The 22,082-nt window shown below is 44.1% G+C and overlaps 2 protein-coding genes across 2 annotated transcripts; both read left to right on the top strand.

Annotated features, from left to right (window-relative positions):
- Window positions 1-1,539: 1,539 nt before the first annotated feature.
- LOC138439752 (serine protease 1-like) lies at window positions 1,540-5,480 on the top strand. Its single transcript, XM_069588846.1, has 5 exons — window positions 1,540-1,579; window positions 2,966-3,125; window positions 3,568-3,825; window positions 4,584-4,716; window positions 5,246-5,480. Exons 1-5 carry the CDS (start codon window positions 1,540-1,542, stop codon window positions 5,393-5,395), a joined length of 741 nt encoding a protein of 246 aa, XP_069444947.1. The 3' UTR covers window positions 5,396-5,480.
- A 7,723-nt stretch (window positions 5,481-13,203) lies between these two features.
- LOC138439751 (serine protease 58-like) lies at window positions 13,204-20,765 on the top strand. The gene is made up of 5 exons (XM_069588844.1): window positions 13,204-13,548; window positions 15,112-15,265; window positions 17,819-18,069; window positions 19,963-20,099; window positions 20,494-20,765. Exons 1-5 carry the CDS (start codon window positions 13,509-13,511, stop codon window positions 20,641-20,643), a joined length of 732 nt encoding a protein of 243 aa, XP_069444945.1. The 5' UTR covers window positions 13,204-13,508; the 3' UTR covers window positions 20,644-20,765.
- The last annotated feature ends 1,317 nt before the right edge of the window (window positions 20,766-22,082 follow it).

Genomic DNA, 22,082 nt, shown 5'->3' with positions numbered 1-22,082 from the left:
TCTGCCTGTTAGACATCAAAGGCACAGATATATACATTTTCGAGTCCCAGGATCATACACTGAAATGACATGGTGATAGCTTACGTAAAGTTCACCAAGGATACACAGTCCAGGTAAGCATGTACAAAGCAAGAAGCAAGACATCATGACCCCTACAGAGCTGGGAAAACACAAAACTTTTAAGAAGTTATATTGCTAGCTTCAGAAGAAATGGAAAAAAAGAACTTTACTGTCTTGCAACCACTCCATTTTTGAGGAGCTGTGAAAAGTGGAAGCACACTGCACATTAGGAGGAAAGGAAGAAGTCCAAAGTGACGCAAAGAAAATGTTAAATTGTTTAATTTTTGCTGTCCTGCCTTAAAGTATGTTATTTCATCATTCCTCTGATATGTGTATGGCATCATGTGGAAGGCATGGGCTCTGAGGTGAGGCTTACTGTGTTTGAATCCTGTATGGATCACCTCACAGAACTGAAAATTTGTGGAAAAAATCTTAGCTTCTCTAAGTACAAGTCCTCCATCTATAAAAATGGCAAAACTTAGAGCGCAGCACTCACAAAGCTGTTTGTAAGGACTGAATGAGCTGATGTTCAGAAGGCCCGTCCCCCGTGTTTGATACATTATAAGCACTCAATAAATTCCCATTGTCTTTTCGCTGGCCAAAAATTCTGTAACATTTCAGCCTCCAGATTTTGGTGAACTGACTAGGGAAGTGTTACATAGTGGTTGAGAGCATAGACACTGAAGCCAGATTTCCAAGGCTGGAATCCTGACCCTACCATGGACTTGCCTTGTGATTTTAGCAAAGTCCCTTGTATTTTTGTGAGCCTTCAGTTTTCTCATCTGTGATATGAAAATCATAAGAGGGATCTTATAGGTTTGTCTAGAGATTTACTAATTTGACATAGGCTAAGTATTTAGAATATGCCTATTAAACAGTAAGCTCAGATAAGTATAAATTGGGCTCAATTTCTCTTCTCTATTTTGAACTATTGTGGTTTTGAATAAAATTTTTGTTCTTTTCTTAGGGCTACAAGTGTTCCTATTAATAACAAAACATTAACATGGGTATACAAGGCCAGAGCTACCACAAGACAGATTATATAATTGTGAAACAGGCAATATTAATTAAACATCAAGGATGTAGCTCTCAAGATAATCATCCTCAGGATAAAAGTTCACACTTGAGACAACCAAGGACCTAAATTTTTTGTCTGGGAATCAAGCCACCTGTAGCCCTGTTGTGTGATCTTTCCCCAACTTACTTTTTTATTTAGGGGAGCAGTGTCCACCAGGTGGACTCATTTCTTCCATTCCCATAACCTTCTGGAAAAGTGGACACAGGCGGATGTTTAAATTGGATGCTGACTTATCTTCAGTGTGGCATGGAATTGAATTCTAAATTTGGATTTGTGATTTTCCAGGGAAATCACATTTCTGGCACCTGTGGCCATGGGTGTCAATGACAAACCTAGACATATAAATAGCTGTGGATGGAAACCCTGCAACCTAGTCCCTAGTCCAGAACCAGTGAGCAACCATGAAGACCTTCATCTTTCTGGCTCTCTTGGGAGGCGCTGGTGAGTCTAAACAAATAAGTGATCAGCAGGGGTCTATAACTTTTTTAAGGTTGTACTTCGTACTCTGGAAGCCAACAGTGAATGCCAAATATAATCTCTGTACTCAAGAGGCTTAAGATGTTGAAACAAGAGTGTATAGTACACATGTCTGTAGAAAACTAAATCTCACTTGTTGGAGATTACGGAGAGCTGGGGTGATCAGTGTAGAAAACATCAAGAGGAAGAATCTGCCCTGAATTTCAGGTACGGTCTATGAAGAGGGAAAAAGAAGATAGTCAACATTAAGGAAATGTTTGGATCTTTAAAAGAATTTGTAGCTAACAATTGGAACAAATGACCGCTCAAGCTCCTTGAGGCTGTGAGTATCTCACTTGACTCTCCTCTATACTAAAAAGCTTCTTAAGAGGGAGCTTAACAGGCAAAGACACTCTATTTCTTACGAATAAAATCTTCGGGCTGGGTTTTACCACATCTTCACTAATGAAATTTTGGAGTAATGCAAAGACTATTCAGTTTTTATACTATTCAATACAGTTGTATTCTTCAAACTTATTGCAAAATGTCCTCAAATTTGATTATTATAAATGAATTCAATAGGCCTACTTATATATCAAAAGTGTCTATCTCAAAGTTAGTTTAAGAAATATGAACAATGGGGCATAGAGCATATGATCCCAGATATTTAGAGTCTTTAGGAATCATAGTAAGTCAGTGGTCCAAAATTTACAGTGCTGAATAAACTGAAAATGTTGGAAACATGATTGGGATGAGGAGAAAGATTGGAGAGAAAAACTTTATAATGTTCTATGAGATTATTTAGTGAATATTTTAGGTGAGAACCAAGAAGAAATTGGGGGAGCAAAAGCACAAAACTCTTTATTCTTTTACAGGTCAGAACAACTCAGGCAGCATTTAAGAGTTTCCTTTCTGTTCCCTCTTGCGGTATTTATGCTGTACTGAACTCTACAAATAAACACAATGATGGTGACTGTGTACTGAACACATACTCAAATGTCTCCTTTGTGCCAAAAATATTCTTTATATTCTCAGGTAGTGGGCTTCAAGACGTATATTGTGTGAGGAGTCTCTGCTATGAGTGTGTGTATCACATACATAAAAAAAAAGAAATCTGTATATTGATCAAATGTAAAGCATGCATTAAACATTAATAGTTATAATAGCATAAATATTTAGCATATGTGTCAAGTGTATAGGACAATAAGATTTTGAAAATAATAATGCTAAAATCACAGTTTCTTGATTATCTCTGATAAGAAAATAGGACCTATTTTTTTTTTTTCTGGTTCATCTGCAAAACCTTGCTGTTGAGTAGAAATTCCACAGTGGATCAGTTCTTCAGATAGTTTCCAACTTTCCTCTGTTCAGTTGCTTTCCCCGTGGACGATGATGACAAGATCGTGGGCGGCTACACCTGTGGGGCAAATACTGTCCCCTACCAAGTGTCTCTGAACTCTGGCTACCACTTCTGCGGGGGCTCCCTCATCAACAGCCAGTGGGTGGTGTCTGCGGCTCACTGCTACAAGTCGTAAGTAACCAGTACTCACAGCCCTGTTCTCTGAGGTCAGGGCATCCTCAACCATGCCACAGACAATCAGGGTGAACAGAGTCATGCTTGAGGAGGAGCATTCAGATTCCAAGACCTCATTATATGCCCCCACCAGACATTGTATGCATTGAGGCCTTCCAAATGAAGGCAGTAAAGACACAGGGAGGAAAATAGTGAGTGGTTGAATATATCTAGAGTATTCTAACATAGCTCTTTCCCAGGTGGCTCAGTGGTAAAGAATCACCCTACCAATGCAGGGGATGCAGGAGATGTGTGTGTGTGTGTGTGTGTGTGTGTGTGTGCGGGCACATGCGTGCACTGCAAGGGCCCTCTGTCTGTGCTTATGCTCAAGACTGGGCTCCACGGGGAGGGGGAGGCCCTCACACTGGAGACTTAGAGAACTTGTCATCTTTTGATCCAGCGGAATCCAAGTGCGTCTGGGAGAAAACAACATTAACGTCGTTGAGGGCAATGAGCAATTCATCAGCGCATCCAAGAGCATCGTCCATCCCAGCTACAACTCAAACACCTTAAACAATGATATCATGCTGATTAAACTGAAATCAGCTGCCAGTCTCAACAGCCGAGTAGCCTCTGTCTCTCTGCCAACATCCTGCGCCTCTGCTGGCACCCAGTGTCTCATCTCTGGCTGGGGCAACACCAAGAGCAGCGGCAGTAAGTCTCACGGGGACGCGGTCAGCAGGTCTGAGAATCCTGGAGGTGAAAACCATGCTCAGGGTCAGGTAGCCCTCTGTCACCCAAGGCAGCGTTCCCAGAGGAGACTGGCATTCTGTGGAATCTTGGGATATATAACTGAAATGTGTAGGCTCTCTGCTTGACAACACAGAAAGAAAGGACTACGCTAAAGTTGCCAGGCATGCAGCTAAAACATGAATGGTGATTTGCCGAGAAGCAAAGAATGAGGAGGTACATAGAACAGAGGCTGAGGTTGGAACTGCTCAAAGTATAGCCCTGCTTCAGAAATAAAGTCTCCAGGTTGAAGATATGTGGTCACTGACACTAGTATTCAGTTCAGTTCAGTTCAGTTCAGTCGCTCAGTTGTGTCCGACTCTTTGCGACCTCTTGAATCGCAGCACGCCAGGCCTCCCTGTCCATCACCATCTCTCGGAGTTCACTCAGACTCATGTTCATCGAGTCCGTGATGCCATCCAGCCATCTCATCCTCTGTCTTCCCCTTCTCCTCCTGCCCCCAATCCCTCCCAGCATCAGATACTAGTATTAGGGAGAGAACAATTTGCTGACTAAAACCATTTGGAAGACCCTCCAGATAATGGTTTTTCTTCCAAAATAGAAGCTACTAGCAATTGGAGGGAAGGGATGGGAATATTGGGAAGATGGGGAGAGGTATTGAGAAAGATATTTCCCAGAATGTATGGGTAATCCTCTTCTCTTTTCGATCTTATCCCCAACAGCCAGCTACCCTGATGTCCTGCAGTGTCTGAAGGCCCCCATCCTATCTGACAGCTCTTGCAAAAGTGCCTACCCAGGCCAGATCACCAGCAACATGTTCTGTGCGGGCTACCTGGAGGGCGGAAAGGACTCCTGCCAGGTGAGCTGCTTCGCGCTCCTTGTCCTTCAGCTCAGCCTCACGTATCTCCACCGCATTCCCCAGTTCCTGAAACTCAGAACATTGAAAAGCAGTCTCTGGGACTGATCATGAGGGCTCAAGATAGGCTGGGGAAAAATAACAAGTTTTCTTTTTGCCGTATTAATGATTAAGTTTCAGGCGAAAAGATACACAGATCGTGTGCAAGCAGTACATCCAGCTGCCCTTCTGAGGAAGGATATAGTGGTGGCAAACTCTGAAAAGAGCCTGGCTGGGTGGGCAGCACTGAACTACCCATTCCTTTCTGGCCTTACACACCTGCAGCTGAGGAAAGAAGGGATCTAGAAGGAGGGAGGAGAAAGAAAAGGGGCATGGCGTGGAGAACGAGGGTGGGCTTTCCCGGGAAAGAGATGGGCTTCGTGGAGGATCAGCACTTGGAAACGTGGTCCCCGGGGAAAGGAGGAACACCTTTGAGCCTTTCTCCCCTCTGCGCAGAGGTCTGAGCTCTAACTGGCTCTTCCTTCCTGCCCAGGGTGACTCTGGCGGCCCTGTGGTCTGCAGTGGAAAGCTTCAGGGCATTGTCTCCTGGGGCTATGGCTGCGCTCAGAAAAACAAGCCTGGGGTCTACACCAAGGTCTGCAACTACGTGAGCTGGATTCAGCAGACCATCGCTTCCAACTAAACAGCTTCATCTCTTCATGACCCTCCCTGTTAGCCAGCGTCACCTTCCTCCCATCCTGAAAACACTACTGAAATAAAATCATTTATAAAACCAAATATGTTCAAGGGTCATTAGTTGTTTTTTATGTACTTTCTCTTCAGTCTGGCTGCTGAGAAAGCAGTGGACATGGAGTTGAACTATTATGTGAAGATGGAATGTAGATAAGTTTGTGGAAAATTGATCTATTACCCTGAGGTCATAAAAGTCTAGGCTACAAGGGTGGTGTTCTCTGTTCTTTTCAGCCTTATCCCAAGAGGAAGCACAGATACCTCCTTTAGCCCTGTAACACTGTTCCCTGGATCATTCAGAGAATGACTAGGAGTACAGGTCCCAACACATGATTCCTATGTGTATTTGATATGAATCAAGAAAAAACGTGCCTCCCAGGTAGCGCTGGTGGTAAAGAATCTGCCTGCCAATGCAGGAGACATAAGAAATGTGGGTTGGATCTCTGGGTCAGGAAGATCCCCTGGAGGAGGGCATGGCAACCCACCCCAGTGCTCTTGCCTTGAGCATCTCATGGACAGAGGAGCTTGGGAGGCTATGGTCCCTAGGATCGCAAAGAGTTGGGCCAGACAGAAGCAACTTAGCACGCACACACAGGAAAAAAGATACAATATGGTGTAAACATAAAAGCATTGGAATAGGAGGAGGAGGTCTGAAAGGTAAAAATGTTTGTAATCCCCAGTAGGATCACATGATGGGTGGGTGATAGATGGGTGTTATCTTAGTTGGTGCTTTATAACCAGAAAACCACAGATTGGGTGGCTTAAGTAACAGACATTAATTACAGTGTTTGAGGCTGGAAAGTTCAAGATCAAGGTGACATAGGAGGGGGCCCAGTTTCTGGCTTGTAGATAGCTGCCTTTTTGTATCCTCACATACGTGAGAGAGCTGACTCTGGTACTTTAATAGGGGTGAGTGGAGTGCAGCCAATAGCATGCAGCTGTTACCCTATTATCAAGAAACCATTACTACCAGATCATTAGAAGGAGGCCTTTCACCTGGTGGGTGGAAGTTGCCCTTGGCCAATGGTTGGCTGTGTTGTGGTCCTCCCAGAGGAGAGTGTGGTAAGGGGTAAGTGGAGGCCTTCTCCCCGAGCCCCTGCAGGCCTTCCCACCTTGAGCAGGCAGGTAAGCTGGGTGGGCTGGGGGGACAGACTTGGGGCTGTGTCCTGCAGAGTACCGAGTCCTCACTGCGGCCACCCCCTGGCTAGAAGAGTCTGTCTCCCATCACTTCCTCTGCAACCTAATGGCTGGGGCTGTCTGCATGGGTCCATGGTACATACCCCACTTCACAGCTTTGGGTGGCCTGAGGAGCCTGGGGGCCAGCTGGGTCCTGGGCACCTGGCACACTCAGTGATGACAGCTGGGCAGGGTCTGGGGACCCAATCCCGAGGGAACCAGGTGGGATCTGTCTCATCAGCTGGGCCTGGGCACTAGTGGGGAGATGCAGATTGGATGCTGGTTGAATGCTGCAGGTAACCGACCTGGGCAGACATCCCTTTTTCATAGCCAGGGCCTGGATCTTGGCAGGTGAAAGTAGAGCCTTGGGACATTTCCTTTTCTTGTCAGAACAGAGAATAACATTTGTTCTGGTGGAGATTTATAGCAACGTGGTGACAGCCATGACCCTACCTTAAGACCAAAGGCTCTGACACCAAGATGTTTGTAACAACTAACCATACCCCGTCCCTCAATTTTCTTATAAAAGGGCTTTGCTGACAGCTTTCAGGGAACTTGAGGTTTCAGCCAAACTCCATGTTTAAGCCACCTGTTTCCTTGCATGGCCCTGCAATAAACTTTTCTCTTCTCCAAACTCCAATGTTTTGGTATTGTTCGGCTTCATTGTGTGTTGGGCATAGGGACTTGTGTTCGGTGACGGTATCACCTTCTTGTAAGACCACTAATTCCATGATGGGGGCTCCACCTTTATGGCCTCATCTAAGCCTTCCTTCCCTCTTAAAGAGATGGGAATACCAGATCGCCTTACTGGCCTCCTGAGACATCTGCATGCAGGTCAAGAAGCAACGATTATAACCGGACATGGAACACAGGCTGGTGCAAAATTGGGAAAGTACATCAAGTCTGTATATTGTCATCCTGCTTACTTAACTTATATGCAGAGTGCACCATGCAAAATGCCAGGCTGCATGAAGCACAAGCTGGAATCAAGATTGCCGGGAGAAATATCAATAACCTCAGATATGCAGATGGCACCACCCCAATGGTAGAAAGTGAAGAGGAACTGAAGAGTCTCTTGATGAAGGTGAAAGAGGAGAGTGAAATAGCTGGCCTAAAACTCAACATTCAAAAAACTAAGATCATGGCATCTGGTCCCATCACTTCGTGGTAAATAAATGGGGAAACAATGGAAACATTGTTTTCTCAGGCTTCAAAATCACTGTTGACAGTGACTACAGCCATGAGATTAAAGGATGCTTGCTCCTTGGAAGAAGAGCAATGACAAACCTAGACAGCATATTAAAAAGCAGAGACATTACTTTGCCTACAAAGGTCCCTATGGTCAAAGCTATGGTTTTTCCAGTAGTCAGGTACAGATGTGAGAGCTGGATGATAAAATAGGCTGAGTGCCAAAGAATTAATGCTCTTGAACTGTGGTGCTGGAGAAGACTCCTAAGAGTCCCTTGGACAGCAAGGAGGTCAAACCAGTCAGTCCTATAGGAAATCAACCCTGAAATTTCATTGGAAGGACTGATGTTGAAGCTGAAACTCCAATACTTTGGCCACCTGATGTGAAGAGCCAACTCATCGAAAAAGACCCTGATGCTGGGAAAGATCGAAGGTGGGAAGAGAAGGGGGTGACAGAGGATGAGATGGTTGGATGGCATCACTGACTCAATGCACATGAGTCTGAGCAAACTCCAGGAGATGCTAATGGACAGGGAAGCCTGGCATGCTGCAATCCATGGGGTCACAAAGAGTCAGACAGGACTGAGCGACTGAACAACAACAAAGCCAAAGGCTCTACCTTCTTGCTCCTTGGGCGTTAGACTGCATATATGAATTTTGGTGGTGAGGAATACAAATATATAGTCCATAACAGGTATCTTAGAAGAAGAAGGTACAGCAAGAGGGATATTACTTTTACCAAATTTCTATGCCTTTGTATACCTCTGGATCCACATTTGTACCAAGCAGTCCTGAAGTCTTTAATATTGCCTTATCATGCCACTAGGATGGAGCCCAAATTCCTTAGCCTTGAGTTCAAGGCTCTTAAGTGTTCAGTTATAACTAATCTGCCCTGTGTGTTTCCTTAGTTGTTATTGAATTGCATTTATGTTTACTTATGGCCTAAAATAATTTCACATGTAACTTTTTTTTTTTTAATGCTCTGTGCGATCCCATAGACGGCAGCCCACCAGGCTCTCCCGTCCCTGGGATTCACTACCTTATGTCTGTCTTATCTAAAAATCTCAGGCTTCCCTACAGAAACAAATGAATTTCAAGATTCTCTTGTACCCTGTGATATGTCTTTTTATCCCACCCATCACCACCACCAATATATACCTATTCACCTAATCATCTTAGGCCCCCTGCCTGTATCTAGGGAGAAAGCAGCTTTTTCCTCAGAAGTCCCTGTCAAATATTGTATGTGTCTCCTTAACTGAATTTGGTCACTTGCACATAATTGAGCCAATCACTGAAGGAGATTATACTGTTGAAACTTATAATCAAGTTACATGGCACACCATCCAAGCAAGGAGTAGACTTTTATTTGTCAATAAACATGGTCTACTTGGTATATATTTGGTTAGGGCCTCTTGATGAAAGTGAAAGAGGAGAGTGGAAAAGTTGGCTTAAAGCTCAACATTCAGAAAACCAAGATCATGGCATCCGGTCCCATCACTTCATGGCAAATCGATGGCAAAACCGTGGCAGAATTTATTTTGAGGGGCTTCAAAATCACTGCAGATGGTGACTGCAGCTATGAAATTAAAAGATGCTTGCTCCTTAGAAGAAAAGTTATGACCAACCCAGACAGCATATTAAAAAGCAGAGACATTACTTTGCCAACAAAGGTCTGTCTAGTCAAAGCTATGGTTTTTCTAGTAGTCGTAAATGGATGTGAGAGTAGGGCTATAAACTCAATGGACATGAGTTTGAGTAAACTCCAGAAGTTGGCAACAGACAGAGAGGTCTGGTGTGCTGCAGTCCACGGGGTCACAAAGAGTCAGATATGACTGAGCAACTGAACTGAACTGAGTAATTCTAAAGTTAGATAGGAATACCAGACCACCTGACCTGCCTCTTGAGAAACCTATATGCAGGTCAGCAAGCAACAGTTAGAACTGGACATGGAACAACAGACTGGTTCCAAATACGAAAAGGAGAATGTCAAGGCTGTCTATTGTCACTCTGCTTATTTAACTTATATGCAGAGTACATCATGAGAAACACTGGGCTGGAGGAATCACAAGCTAGAATCAAGATTGCTGGGAGAAATATCAATAACCTCAGATATGACACCCTTATGGCAGAAAGTGAAGAGGAACTAAAACGCCCCTGGATGAAAGTGAAAGAGGAGAGTGAAAAAGTTGGCTTAAAGCTCAACATTCAGAAAATGAAGATCATGGCATCTGGTTCCATCACTTCATAGGAAATATATGGGGAAACAGTGGAAACAGTGTCAGACTTTATTTTTGGGGGCTCCAAAATCACTGCAGATGGTGACTGCAGCCATGAAATTAAAAGACGCTTACTCCTTGAAAGAAAAGTTATGACCAACCTAGACAGCACATTCAAAAGCAGAGACATTACTTTGCCAACAAAGGTCTGTCTAGTCAAGGCTATGGTTTTTCCTGTGGTCATGTATGGATGTGAGAGTTGGACTGTGAAGAAAGCTGAGTGCCGAAGAATAGATGCTTTTGAACTGTGGTGTTGGAGAAGACTCGTGAGAGTCCCTTGGACTGCAAGGAGATCCAACCAGCCCATTCTGAAGGAGATCAGCCCTGAGATTTCTTTGGAAGGAATGATGCTAAAGCTGAAACTCCAGTACTTTGGCCACTTCATGCAAAGAGTTGATCATTGCTGGGAGGGATTGGGGGCAGGAGGAGAAGGGGACGACAGAGGATGAGATGGCTGGATGGCATCACCGACTCGATGGACGTGACTCTGAGTGAACTCTGGGAGTTGGTGATGGACAGGGAGGCCTGGCGTGCTGTGATTCATGGGGTCGCACAGAGTCGGACACAACTGAAGCGACTTAACAGCAGCAGCAGCAGCAGCAACCTTCAGTTCAGTTCAGTTCAGTCGCTCAGTCATGTCTGACTCTTAGCTACCCCATGGACTGCAGGCTACCAGGCTCCTCCTTGCATGGGATTTTCCAGGCAAGAGTACTGGAGTGGGGTGCCATTGCCTTTTCCAGACTAGACAGCTAAAAAGTCCTAAAGCCAGGAAGTGAAGCCTGAACTAACTCCTGAGTCTATGCTCTTCACTACTATTAGTACATATAGAAATTTTACAAAGCTTTAAGGACTTATGCAGTTCAGGAAGCAACAGTTAGAACTGGACATGGAACAACAGACTGGTTCCAAATAGGAAAAGGAGTACGTCAAGGCTGTCTATTGTCACCCTGCTTATTTAACTTATATGCAAAGTACATCATGAGAAATGCTGGACTGGAAAAAACACAAGCTGGAATCAGGATTGCCGGGAGAAATATCAATAACCTCAGATATGCAGATGACACCACCCTTATGGAAGAAAGTGAAGAGGAACTAAAAAGCCTCTGGATGAAAGTGAAAGAGGAAAGCGAAAAAGTTGGCTTAAAGCTCACCATTCAAAAAACGAAGATCATGGCATCCTGTCCCATCACTCCATGGGAAATAGATGGGGAAACAGTGGAAACAGTGTCAGATTTTATTTTGGGGGGCTCCAAAATCACTGCAGATGGTGACTGCAGCCATGAAATTAAAAGACGCTTACTCCTTGGAAGAAAAGTTATGACCAACCTAGATAGCATATTGAAAAGCAGAGACATTACTTTGCTGACTAAGGTCTGTCTAGTCAAGGCTATGGTTTTTCCTGTGGTCATGTATGGATGTAAGAGTTGGACTGTGAAGAAGGTTGAGCACTGAAGAATTGATGCTTTTGAACTGTGGTGTTGGAGAAAACTCTTGAGAGTCCCTTGGACTGCAAGGAGATCCAACCAGTCCATTCGGAAGATCAGCCCTGGGATTTCTTTGGAAGGAATGATGCTAAAGCTGAAACTCCAGTACTTTGGCCACTTCATGCAAAGAGTTGATCATTGCTGGGAGGGATTGGGGGCAGGAGGAGAAGGGGACGACAGAGGATGAGATGGCTGGATGGCATCACCGACTCAATGGATGTGACTCTGAGTGAACTCCGGGAGTTGGTGATGGACAGGGAGGCCTGGCGTGCTGCAATTCATGGGGTCACAAAGAGTCGGACACGACTGAGCGACTGAACTGAACTGAACTGAACAGCAGTATTTGAACATAAAGAGCAAAATGTGTCCCCAGAAAAATATGGGGATCCTAAGGTTATTATTTAACAAGTGTTTATATAGCATTACTATTTACCATTAGAACTCACTGTTCTAAGCACTTTATAAATAGAAAATCTGAACAGCCCAATAATGAGTAAAGAGATCAGATCAGTAATCAAAACCTCTCAACACAGAAAACAAGACAGGATCAGAGAGCTTCACTGGAGAATTCTACCAAACATTCAGATAATGAACACCAACCCTTCTCAAACTCCTCCAAACATTGAAGGAGAGAGAACACTTCCAAACTCATTCTACAAGGCCAGCACTATCCTGATACCCAAGCCAAAAACAACACAAGAAAACTACAGACCAATATCCATGATTGAACCCATTATTAGTTACATATCTCAGGGTGAGGGGAGGGCAGTCAGAAAGTTAAGGCTAACTTATAAAAAGGAGTGGGATAACATTAAAAAGAGTAGCGAGTGTCCAACACAAAAACTGAACAGGTAAGGAGATTCGTGTTATTCAGATTACTGCAATAAGAGGTATTTGAAGATCAGAGTGTCTCAGCAGAATGATTTTACCTTAAGACTTTTGTAGGGAGATATATACAAGTCACAGCTGGAGAGGTGAACGGTTGAGGTTGTTTTACAATCAAGGAATTCTCAGTCAGCTGAACAGGAAGTGTTTCTCTCTAGTTGTAGTTAGATTTGTTGTGGGGTGGGGGTAACAGTTGCAAGCTCAGCTAATCATTGATGAGAGACAAATTGGGGAATTGGAGGGTCCATGTCTGGCCGTGTCAGTGAGTTCAGGTAAAAAAGAGAAAAGGGCCTGTGATTGACCTTGTCACAGATCAACAAAGAAGTCATCCAAAGTTCTATGGGAGCCCTGAGAAAGAGTGGGCAGAATCTCTTCAAACTAACATGGGGAAGGGTCATTCTTTGTGGTAAGCCAAAACTTCTTCACCCACCAGTGTTTTCTGGGAGCACAGGACTCAGGTACAATTCAACACATCAGAGGAAATCTGGAGACTCAGTTTCAAGTCCTAACTTTGCTGCTGACTTCCGTGAAGACCACAGCATCCTCAACACTAAAACGGGGAGGGGAGGATGCCTTGTTACCTTTATGTCATACCCCAATGTTTGAGGAGTCTCTGAGAAGAGAAGAGGGATTCTTGGGGAAATGGAGATGACAAGTGAGGGCAGGGAATAAGGTTCACCATCACAAAGGGAGGAGGGGACAACAAAGAATGATTATGTCACAGAAAGGGGAGGGGGATGTCAGCAGGTACTTCATGACTCCTGAGATCTTTAGGGTCAGAGAAGAGGCACCAGGGGAGGGACGTGTCTGCCCCTTCCTCTTTCACCCACATCAGAGCCAGCTCCCAGCTGTGCCTTGTATAACTGGATTTTGATAAGAGCTAGTTTGAAGATTGCTCTAGCATCCTTGCTCCTTCCCTACCCCCACAAAGTAATATCCCCCACCCCCACCCCCCGCCCCCGCCTGCAAAGCTGTTCTTGCCAAGGCTACTTGGACTAAAGATTGAGACAGCCGAGAGCTTGATCTGACTTTGCTGCTGGCAAGATCCCAGCCTGACATGAAGTGCTGTGTCTTCTTCATGCTCATGAGCATGGCTGGTGAGTCTAGGTCTTGTTGCTGCTTAGGGAGTGATGTGGTGATGTGTGGGAGGACGGGGCTTCCCAGGTGGTGTTAGTGGTAAAGAACTCACCTGCTAATGCAGGAAACATAACAGACATGGGTTCGAACTCTGGGTTGGGAAGATCCCCTGGAGGAGGGCACTGCAACCCGCTCCAGTATTCTTGCCTGGAGAATCCCATGGACAGAGGAGCCTGGTGGGCTATGGTCCATAGGATCTCAAAGAGTCGGACACGACCGAAGCAACTGAGCATGCACACACATGGATCAGAGAAGGACGTAGCTGGCCAAAACTGAAGAGAGAGGAGGTGGTGGGCATATCCTTCAATTAACTGCTAATGGAAGGAAAGGTATCACTCTTGATGCATGGCTCACCCCATCAACGGTCTCTCTAAGCTTCTTGTGCACCTGCGAGCAAGTTAGCATATGTCTTTATAAGTGCCCTGCACTCTCCCAGGACTCCTGGACAGAGAGCAGAAAAGTACATCTTCCCTTTCTCTGGGCAGATGGACTCTGGAGGAGTAAGTGCAGGTTGGGAAGAGGGGTAAGAGCCTCAGGTCCCTCCCCCAAGCTCTTCCACTCCTTTCAGCACCAAAGTCAGGTAGGATTTAACTTTTTTACTTTCATTCCTGGCAAAAGTGAATTTAGAATAATATTTTTTAAGTAGTAATTTTTTTTTCATTTTTATTATACACAGCACTGCCAATCAGGGTTTATGATCAGCCTCAGATATGCCTTTGCGTTAGTTTCACAGAACTTCAGTATACCTCCATCTCAAGCAAAGACACGTATCAGTTTTCTTAATGTGTAGAGCTTGGGTGACATGCATGATTTCCCTTGGAGAAATGGGACAGATGAACTTATTTGCAGGGCAGGCAAAGAGAGGCAAACACAGAGAAAGGAGCTGTGGACACAGCAGGAGAAGGAGAGTTTGCGGTGAATTGAGAGCGTAGCATTGGCATACACTCACTGCCGTGTGTGAATATTAACAGACAGCTGGTGGGAGGCTGCCGTATAACACAGGGAGCATGGCACAGGGCTCTGCGACAGCGTGGAGGGGCAGGATGGAGGTGGGAGGGAGAGAAGGTCGACAGGGAGGGGGCACGTATTCCTATAGCTGCTTCGAGTTGTTGTACAGCAGAAACGAACACAACACTGTAAGGCAATTATCCTTCAATTAAAATAAAATAGGGAAGAATGGCCCCCCACTCCAGTACTCTTGCCTGGAAAATCCCATGCATGCAGGAGCCTGGTGGGCTGCAGTCCATGGGGTCGCGAAGAGTCGACTTCACTTTCACTTTTCACTTTCATGCATTGGAGAAGGAAATGTCAACCCACTCCAGTGTTCTCGCCTGGAGACTCCCAGGGACGGGGAGCCTGGTGGGCTGCCATCCATGGGGTCGCACAGAGTCGGACACAACTGAAGTGACTTAGCAGCAGTGGAAGACCATTTCAGCTTGAAAACCTTAGGGTGGGAAAAACTATCGTAGCCAACTTTCACCTCTTGCCCTATCTCTCTACCTGTGACCCCACTGATTCTTTAGGAGTTATTCTGGCAGAAGAATCTAACCCTGAGAAGACGAATGAAGTAGATTTTACTATCCCTTATATGGTCTACCTGCAGTCCTTCCCAGAACCCTGTGTGGGCACACTCATTCACCCGCAGTGGGTACTGACCGCTGCTCACTGCCCCTCTCCGTAAGTATTTCTCTGCTCTTGGGAGCCAGGGGGGAGTCTATTTAAACAAAAGCAGGTCTGATGACCGTATGGAGATTCCTTATAAAACTAGGAATAAAGCTACAATATGACTCAGCAATCCCGCTGCTAAAACATACCCTGAGGAAACCAAAATTAAAAAACACACATGTACCCAAATGTTCATTGCAGCATTATTTACAACAGCTAGGACATAGAAGCAACCTAGATGTCCATCAACAGATGAATGAAGAAGCTGTGGTACATATATACAATGGAATATTACTCAGCCATAAAAAGGAACACATTTGAGTCAATCCTAATGAGGTGGATGAACCTAGAGCCTATTACACAGAGTAAAGGAAGTCAGAAAGAGACCAACAAATACCTTATATAAATGGATGTTTATTGGATCTAGAAAGACAGTGCTGAGGAAACTATTCGCAGGGCAGCAATGGAGAGGCAGACATAGAGAGGACACGGGTGAGGGGAGGGGAGGAAGGAGAGTGTGAGACAAATACAGAGAGTAACATCGAAGCATACGCACTACCAGGTGTAAGATAGATCACCGGTGGGAATTTGTTATACGACTCCGGGCCCTCAACCAGGTTGAGTTTGGATGAGACATGGGAAATGGGAGGAAGGTTCAAGGAGGGGACATAGGTATACCTATGGTTGATTCATGTTGATGTATGGCAGAAACCAACACAGTATTGCAAAACAATTATCCTTCACTTAAAAATAAATACATAAAATTTAAAAGCAGGTCTTGTGAGGCATCCTAGCAAGTTCTAACGGCATCCCAGGGAATCTGAAGACCCAGGAAGAGAGAGAGTCATCTTCCCAATGGGGAAAAAGATACATTTGGGCAGTTTAGGAGGAGATGAAGAGGAATGTCAGAAGTCTCCTTCTCATGGAAAATAAATAATAGACATCCATCCAACCTACTTGAGGGCTTCCCTAGTGGCTCAGATGGTAAAGAATCTGCCTGCAAAGCAGGAGACCTGGATTCCATCCCTGGGTCGGGAAGATCTCCTGGAGAAGGGAATAGCCACCCACTCCAGTATTCTGGCCTGAAGAATTCCACAGACAGAGGAGCCTGGCAGGCTACATACAGTCCAAGGGGTGGCAAAGAGTCGGACACAACTGAATGACTAACACTTTCGACTTTCATCCAACATACTTCTGGAACATTTACCATATTCCAGGGACTGCTTAATGAAAGGAAAAAGCAGCAAGGGAACAAGATGGTAATTAGTCTTTCCTCATGGAGCTCACATTCTGGTAGAGGAAATAGGCCAAAGCAAATAAAAGTCCCCAAATAAAACATCGAAAGGAGTGCTAAGCAGCAATATACAGGAATAAAACAAGATACCTACTTTAGTTAGGGTGATCATATCAGGTCTGTTTGAAGAGATGAGACAGACACGAAGAGAAGGATGCAACCAGGTTGAATAAATTCTGGGGGAAATTCCAGGCAGAGGGAAGAGTGTACAGAGACTCTTGTGAGTAGGGGTGGGTGTTCACAGGCTGAGGGTGAAGTGTTAGGCAGAAGCCATGTGATACAGGTAAGAGAAAAGAGTGAAGGAGCTCCGCACGAGATGACGCTGTCCTTTACAAACCGGTGTCTCTGTTGTGTGTGGCAAAGTGTTAGATAATTGCAACCTAGTCACAGTTTCAGGAATGTACAAGGGTCACTTCTAACTCAGAATTTTCAGCCAGCTGGTTGTTCAAGACAGTTCATTCAAACACAGATAGACCCCCTGCTTTGTGTAAGTGAGAAATACAAAGGAAATATAGGCGGGAAATATAGTCCATCCGCTCCAGGAAGTGGCATTGGAAAACTGGATTTTCTTCTCTCAGCCAGACCTAATGCACAGACTGTCTTTTGGCAGGCAGTGGCTCCTGTGTCTGTTACATGACTGGACTCCCGGCAATAGAAATGGGTGGGTTTGAATTTGTCCAGGAAATATCACAGAAAGTGGTCAGTGGGAGTCCTCTTAGGCTGCTAAGAGTCTTTTGAATCTATAATCAGTGTAGGCAAACTTTAGTAAATACAAGGATATGGGCCCAAAAGGAGCTGGAAAGGGCCTAAGACTATCCAGAAACAGCAGGTACAATATACATGCTCTAGAGTTGTTTCAGACAGCGGAGGGCAGGCAAAGACCTCTGGAATAATGGGTTCTGGGGCCATATCTGTTACCTATTCATTCAGATTATCCAGGTTGTCGTTGTGATCATTAACATCATCGAAGACAACAATTAGATTCCACTGAGTATGTTCTAGGTGGCAGATACCATGTCAGGTTTTATGTATATGCATTGACTCTAATACAACAATCCTATAAACTATTGTTACTACTATTTTACAGGCCAAGGCAGGTCACTTTGGTTCTCAGGCCTAAGAAATAAAACGAAGATGATTAGATGATTAAAGAAAGTCACCTATGACACTTCTTGCAGTTCTGACATTCTGTAAACCCTGGTTTTTTGTTTTTTTTGTGTGTGTGTGTGTTTTTTTTTTTTTTTAATCTCCCTGTCTTGCTTCTTCCATAGTGTTAAAATCCGATTGGGAATTTATCAACCCAACATCAAAAATAAGCATGAGCAGACCCAGAGTTACTCAATGACTGTGCCCTACCCTGACTTCAACTCAGAATATCTGAACGATGACCTGATGATGATAAAACTGTCTGAGGCTGCTAAAATCACCACCCAGGTGGGAACCATAGCCATAGCTATGGAACCCTTATCACTTAATGAATCCTGCTTTATCCCAACCTGGACCTGGAGTAAATATAAAAACCGTAAGTGTTTGACTCTGTGTTCTTCATCCTGGGAAGGTTTTGGCACTGGGGAAAATGAAGAGGGATATACCTGAAGCACTTCTCAGGTGCATCTCAGTGGTAAAGAATCTGCCTGCAGTGCAGAAGACGCAAGAGATATGAGGGTTCAGTCCCTGGGTTGGGAAGATCCCTTGGAGGAGGGCATGACCATCCACTCCAGTGTTCTTGCCTGGAGAATCCCATGAACAGAGGAGCCTGGCAGGTTCACGGGGGTCACAAAGAGTCGCACATGACTGAGCACACAGCACACACACACGTGAAGGACGTAGCTTATACTACCATTATCCTCCCTTTCATTAACAGAGGGTACCGGAACCACTACTTGATATCTGAAATGAGAAAGCTGAACTTATTGCTTAGTATAGAAGAGCAGTGCTGAGCAGGCACAGTCTCAATGAGCAGTACAGAGTACTAAGCAGTGCTTATATGGGGTTTGTGGGAAGCTTTCCATTGAGAGTCTGGAGGACTTTCAGAGGCTGAAGAGAGGTGATGTCATCTGTAGAGGCTTGATTACCTGGGTGAGATTGTTGGCACTCCGTTGTTTATTGGAGGAGTCTAACATGCTGACTTTAAAGAGTGACATTAATGGATTGGCTTGTTAAAGCCTACTCACTAAGGCAAGTTGTGGATAGTAATCAGGTTTAAACCTTTCTCCTCTGGTTACAGAACAAGTCATACATTCTATAACAACAAATAAAAAGTAGGAGACTGTTTTGGTCTATCAGTCTGTTTTGTCAAGGTAACAAGTGAGCACTTTTGTATTCTCAGGGCCAATGAAATTTGGCAACTTCAATTTAGAAGCAACGTTCTAGAGAATCTAAGTGAATATATTTTCTGAACAAATTGAAGCTTTTAAATCGTATTCAAAGTAACTGCTTCACATTTTACAAAGTAATTTACGACATACCACTTGAAAGCAAAATAAAACTACAAAAAGTTTCGTCACATGGGCTCTGCATGTCATGTCAGAATCACAGTGACAAATCAATTCTGTAAGCTCTCTAGGGCCAGCCTCCCAATATTTATTAAGAATTCACTATTTCAAGTAAGTAGGTTACTTTCACCTAACTTGTTCTAAGTATTTCAATTAGATTTCCAGAAAAGTTAAAATTAACATAACTCTTCTTGTCCTTTTCTGACCTGACGCTTCCTGATCTGATTTGATTTAAAACATTAGATTGGAAATGTATCCAAAATATTCTGCTTTATAAGTAATGCTAGGTTTAACTTGAGAGATCTCTAGTCGATTTTTTGCTTCCTTCCTCCTCATTACTCTCCACCAGAGATTAAAATTACATAATGTGTTGGTTAGACTCCTTACATCCTGAGGTTAACAGTATAGTAACAACTGCAATAAGTAAGATGAGCAATGTTACTTCTTAGGGGAAATTATATATGTATATTTATACATATACATATGTACTTATAAATAATCCATTTATAAATGACCTCACTATAAAAAAACAGAGTTTAAAACACATTAAAAATAATTTTCTCCCTTTATGTTTAAGTGTAAAGATGATGAAGTAAGTCCCCAAAAGGAAGCTTTCTTATAGACAACAGCTTTCTTTCTCTCTCTCCTCATAATCATTCATAATTTTCCTGTGAGATTTTTAAGCTTTCCAGGTTATGCACAGTACAGAGAGAATTATAGATCTGATGATATCTGATGTAAGACTCATGTAATGCTTTGAATCCACTGCTTAGACACAGAGATCCTGAACAAGGGGCTCTAAGAAGGATGGAATGTCTGATACCCACTATAAATATATACAGTGTATTCACAGAACAGAGGCTGATCACAAGAGTAAATGTGATAAGGAGAGTCACCCTGGACTTTTCTCTTTCCCACAGTTAGTGACCCTGACATCCTGACTTGGATAAACCAATATACTCGTCCCTACTATGAGTGCCAGAATATGCACGACGAAAGAACGGCAGTAAACACCATGTGTGTGGGGCAGCCTCTAAAGACCCTATCTGACACTAAGGTATCTTTGCTATCTCCAGACAAGCACATGGCAAGGGGTCCATGGGGAAAGGCGCTTGTAGGAGACCAAGCGGTATCCAAGCAGAAGGCCTGCGGTCTTCCTCTGCCTCCTCAGTCTGTGGATTGGTCATCCGTTCCCCTGCCTTCCTTTAGAGTGGGAGAGAGTCAGGGGAGAGTCATTTGTCCTTTCTCCTCCTACTTGCACTCAGGTTGGTCAAATTCAAACCTAGAGAGGTGAGACCTGCATGGATGTGAAGAGAGGGTTCTCCCCTCTCAATAAAAATGATTCCAGTCTGATAGAAGCTTCTGCTATCACAATGTGCCACTTCTTAGAATAAATCCTTGTTGGATGAGGAACAAAGCAACACTGACCCCCTGTTCCCTCTCTCTGGCAGGAAGTCTCAGCAGCTCCGGCCATCTGCAGTGGGAGGGTACATGGAATCTTGAGTTGGGCAAGAGGAAGTGTCACCCTTGGAAATGAAGGATTCTTCACAGAAATCAGTTCTTATTCAAGATGGATTATGAGCATCATTGAAAGCTACTGAGGCGTCTCTGGTCCTCCATCCCCTCAGTGCAGTATCTTCATGATTTGCACCCTGGATCTACAACTCTCTTTATTATGTTTCTTGTTCTTGAGCAGAATTTATTAAAAAGAAATGACACTAAAGCGCTGTGACACTAAAAACGTATTCCTCTATCATATAAACTGTAAACATGATGAGAAATCTAACAACATTCCCAACCATTTGTTCATTCAAAAATTTTTGTAATGTCTGCTATTTGAAATGTCCCCAGGCATATGCCTGGGGCTTTCAGGTGGCTTAGTGGCAAAGAATCCACCTACAATGCAGGAGACACAGGAGACGTGGGTTCAGTCCCTGAGTCGGGAAGATCCCCTGGGGGAGGAAATGGCTACCCACTCCAGTATTCTTGCTGGGATAATCCTATGGACAGAGGAGCTTGGAGGACTACAGTCCATGGGATCGTAAAGAGTTGGACATAACTGAGCAACTGAGCATGCATGCATGTACGTATGCTAGGGGTACATGAGTAGATATAATGCAGACTTTGCCATCAATTAGCCAGTTCTATTACCTGCTGATAATTACTGCAGTGGAGATGAGCAATAAGTTCCATGAGAATATAGGAAAAAAACAGGGTGTCAGAGGCACAGAGGCCAACAAACTAGAGGAGAGTATTATAGAACTGAGGTATAGTTAGGTAAAAGTCAGAAAAGCGTAAAAACCATTATGTTCTGGAAAATACATGTAAATAAGTAATACTGAAGGGTGGATAATAAATTGTTCATAGAAGGGAAGAGAGAATGTGATAGAAAAGTATTATTTATGCAGGTAAGGGTTAGAGAGCAAAAGGCCTGACCTATTTGGTAAAGGAATTTAGATTTTTTTTTTTTATCTTGTAGGCATCAGGGGCTTAGTCATCAAAGCCACCATGGTAAATAGAACGTCAAATGTCTGAATTGGGAGATGTAAGAACACAGAGTCTGTAAGCTTTAAACATAGTGACTGTGAGTAGAAACAGAAGGGGCAGAGTCAGGGATCACCCCCGTTTCTAACTTGAACAACAAGATAGATGGTGGTTCTGCTGCTGCTGCTGCTAAGTCACGTTAGTCGTGTCTGACTCTGTGCGACCCCATAGACGGCAGCCCACCAGGCTCCCCCGTCCCTGGGATTCTCCAGGCAAGAACACTAGATGGTAACGTAAAGAGAAGTCCTGTTTCCATCTGTAATGGATCAGGAGCAAGGTGGGGCATGTTGTATTTGAGATCCTTGAAGGAAATAGAGGTGGCCATTTCTAGCAAAGATCCGGATCTCCGATAATAATGAAACAATGAGGCGGTTTCTGTGTTTATAGGTAGTAGATGCAGACTTAAGTAAAGTTCTGGGCTATTGGGAGGAGCTTTGACCTACGATCAGTGCGTCTCTCACACTGGCATAAAGTGGCAATGTACAGAATCCCAAGC

This window comes from Ovis canadensis, chromosome 4 (genome assembly GCF_042477335.2).
Source record: "Ovis canadensis isolate MfBH-ARS-UI-01 breed Bighorn chromosome 4, ARS-UI_OviCan_v2, whole genome shotgun sequence".
NCBI lineage: Eukaryota > Metazoa > Chordata > Mammalia > Artiodactyla > Bovidae > Ovis > Ovis canadensis.
Note: the sequence above shows the minus strand (reverse complement) of the source record. Positions and strands in the feature narration are given on the sequence as shown.